This window comes from Sturnira hondurensis, unplaced genomic scaffold (genome assembly GCF_014824575.4).
Source record: "Sturnira hondurensis isolate 20B ecotype Veracruz unplaced genomic scaffold, ASM1482457v3 Scaffold0001872, whole genome shotgun sequence".
In the NCBI taxonomy this organism is placed as follows: Eukaryota; Metazoa; Chordata; class Mammalia; order Chiroptera; family Phyllostomidae; genus Sturnira; species Sturnira hondurensis.
Genome location: NW_028074503.1, coordinates 3,919,356 through 3,923,015, shown reverse-complemented (window position 1 = coordinate 3,923,015; position 3,660 = coordinate 3,919,356). Strand labels below are relative to the sequence as shown.

At 41.1% G+C, this 3,660-nt stretch overlaps 1 protein-coding gene across 1 annotated transcript in view; it reads right to left on the bottom strand.

The window, feature by feature from the left end:
* Positions 1-2,836: 2,836 nt before the first annotated feature.
* TTC39C (tetratricopeptide repeat domain 39C) overlaps positions 2,837-3,660 on the bottom strand; it is a 94,651-nt gene continuing 93,827 nt past the window's right edge. Inside the window, exon 14 of the mRNA XM_037032121.1 lies at positions 2,837-3,345. Coding sequence (XP_036888016.1) covers positions 3,256-3,345 — 90 coding nt within the window. The 3' untranslated portion in view covers positions 2,837-3,255. The remainder of the gene's footprint in view (positions 3,346-3,660) is intronic.

Below are 3,660 nucleotides of genomic sequence, written 5' to 3'. Positions count from 1 at the left end.
CCACTGGCCTGTGGGAGAAGTGTGACCCAGAGCTCACCCTGGTGACAAGTGTGCCGCTGCTATTTCATACCTGTCAGTGAGGAGATGGGGCTCGGGACCCTTGCTGGTTTTCATAAGGAGGCCAATTTTACACTGTGAACTGAGTCGTTTTTGCACTTTACTCTTTTATGGACTAACTTTCCATTCTCTTGCTCCCCTTATCCTTTTCTCTATCTCTTCTTCCTATCTTCCAACGCTCCTCCCTCTATTATCTTCTTAGGATAACCTGGGTTTGGTGACACTTTTCTCCCTACACAATATAGCACCAACAGGATAAAAACCAAATACTACGCACCAGCACCCTGTGAATGCGCATCCCCATATTACGGAGCTGCATCTGAGTACTTGCCACCACAATCCGGTTAAGGAAGTAATCCACCATGAAAGTTTACATAGCAAAGGAATAAACACACCTGTTTGTGTGTGTGTGTGTTAAAAATAAGGAATGCACTGTCCTTCCATTTTAGTCGGCAGAAGAAGTGCAAATTCTGTAAGTAATTGACCTACACAATGTGCAACAAGAAATATTCTAATTTCCTGTGACATCTGAAAGCAGTCATTCTTTACTCAAATACTTATCTGTGCTAAAATAAAAAAGGTACCTAACCCAATAAAAGGAAAAGCTTACATATATTAACCAAAAAGTTGCACATCATTAGACCATGCTTCCAGGGGTATCAGATTACAAATGTGTCCAGAGTACATAAAATATACATGACAAATTTCTCATTATAGGCACAAGCTATTCCAAAAATATACTTGACACTCATAAATTAGAAGATCCATTTGAGAGCCTCCAAAATAGGAAAGAGGAAGGAGTGATGCCAACACTAAAAAAGCACACATCGACGCAAATAGTTCTGTGTTACTTTCTTCATCTGCTAGGGGTAAAGAGCAGTTTACACCAAACTCGGTTTGCAGACAGATCGCGGCAGTTCACAGGGTGGGTAAGTCATGGTGTGCAGGCCAGATAGCTGTTGGAATCACTCAACTTCAAACATGTGCTCAGTAGTCTATGGTGCCGTGGACTGGCACTGTGGCTCGGTAAGAGTCTTTAGAATCACCATGGACACCCTCCCTGTTCATGCTCTACCACGAGTTAAGATACACACCCCAGGCACTAGCCTGCACCAGACCTAGGAGAGACCATTTATAAACAGGCTTGTTCTTTCACCGCTGAAGAAGAACCTCCTGGATGGTGTTGCAAAGTCTCTATTCTGCTAGGTGAACTCAACACAAACTTATTTGAAGTAACAAAAAAAGCAGTTAATGCAGGAATAGCTTTTTTAAAAGTTATGAACTACAGGTGTTTATGTGATCTCTTTCTGAATAATAGTTCACACAACATTTGACCTGAAAATTCAAGTGGGAACTCGAAAGCGAGAAGTTCCTGATTCAGAAACGCTGCCCAACCCCGAATTCAAGTGGGAACTCGAAAGCGAGAAGTTCCTGATTCAGAAACGCTGCCCAACCCCGAGAGGCTGACCTCATGTCCTAGAGCCAAGAGGACGACCAAATGCCCGAAGGCACATCTATTTTAATGATTCACAATGTTCTTCCCTCCAGATTAGATAAAACCAGGCATCCAAAATTTTTAGACACTGATTTTTCTCTTCAGAAACCATCTACTTGGCTTCTCAGTCCCCTCACTCTCCGAATGCAGGGTCACGGTCCTTTCTCTCTGGCTTATACAAAATGTCCATGCGTGGTTCGTACCAGAAAGCAAATAAACACTTTGGAAGTGAGCCAACAGACAGTTTGGCCAAAGTCAGTGAAGAATAATCATTTCATTCAAAGAAATGATTATCCCCTCAAAACTAGATTAAGTAGATTAAACCTGCCAACACTCTAAACTGCTCCGCCCATGTTTTATTTTTAAAAGTCTTAAAGTATTAACATTGCCTAAGATCATGCTTCAGCTAAAAGGCTATCTAAACGACACCCCAAGGGGATACACTTCAGCTCAACATAAAGTTTTTAAAAATATGACCTTAAGATTGAGCCAAGTTACTCACACAATTACCGTAGAAACTCCTATGTGACTGAGGTATTTTGATTCTCCAAAACCACAGGTGTCAGTACTAAATGGACAAAGATGTAAATTCAATGACAATTAAAATTGGCAACAAAGGATAAAAATAACTTTGAACCCCTCTTACAGTATCAAATGACCTGAGCTAAGGAAAAAAATATGAAATCCTGGCAAACGATAGCCCAGTAAATTCTTCACCAGCAAATATTTGAGGCCAAAAAACCCCCTAAAACCAAAACCAAAACCAAAAACCTATATTCACTCAAGAATAACCTTTTCAAGTAATATGTTAAAAGATTTCCAAAAGTTGGTAATTGCACAATTTATCACAAAGAAAGGAAAACTCCTAAAATGTATGCATTTATTTATCTAGTTATAGACTGGGCTTTCTAATAAATTAGCAAAAACAACTAAACATTTGGTTATAAAACTATCCTCCACTTGCTTCTACTTGGTTGACTTTCAAAGGAAAAAAATCACCACTTTAAAACATTTTGTAGACATTTGTAGAGATAAATATTTTGAAGACACAACTTCAACTGAAGGGCAATTTTTTTAATAAGGAAAACATGAACTTCTAGGTTATTAACATATATTTTTACACTACAAGAAAACTCGCTTCATGGTCTGGGGACCTGCGTTCTGCTTGCCACTCCACTCATGGGGTAAAGTCAGTTGGCCTCTGGTGCCTGCGATTCATGGTCTGGACAGTGGGGATGCAAACATCTGAGCCACGCTATTCACAGGAGAAGTGTGACGGCAAAGTAAAACACCAGAAAGCACTTTTATTTTGTTCCAAACACAATATAAACGCTATGTCATGATTCCGTTAATCATTTTACAGGTGCCTCTTAGTGTCCCCAGTCAGATGTGTGCTTAAAGTAGGCGTTCCTACAAGATCACAGGTTGAATATTTAGCTGGATTTTATTTTAAAAATAATAAGTCACAAAACTAAAATGTTTGAACAAGGGCACTTAACCCTCTCCCCAAGGGGTTAGTCATATTTACTATTATCATCGTTACTGATACTTATTAGCTAGATCTTTACTATGTCAGCCTAACGGGGAAAATGTGTCCCTGGCACAGGTGGTTTTCAAACGAAATGCCGATCTTCACGTTCCTCTGCTTTTGCTTTGAAGTGCGCAACCCGGGTGGGAAGAGGCGGAGCGGAGCTCGGGGTCTGTCACTGAGGAACCAGCTCCCTCAGAGAGGCCAGGGCAGCATGGATGCGGACGTGCAATCTGTTCTCAAAGTCGTAGCCAGAGAACTCCTCCTGCAAGACCAAAGACAGACACTTAAGGACCCTCTCAGCTAAGCCTTCTGGAAGATGGCAGTTTCATCCACACCACGTTCTGTGCTTCCCAAAGGAAGTCCCTCACGCTCCAAAGGCTTCACACCCACTCAATTTTCTTACTTCCCCAACGCTGAACTGTGTGTTCATTGTGAAAATGCCCATGGAGTGTCGCCGATGCTGTCTTTGTCAAATTCTCCTCATGTGACTCCTGACACAGCAGTCGTGGTTTGTGCTCAATGTCAGCTGCCCTTAGAAAATCTTAACTCAAGAATGTAGTTACGAAATATCAAAAGT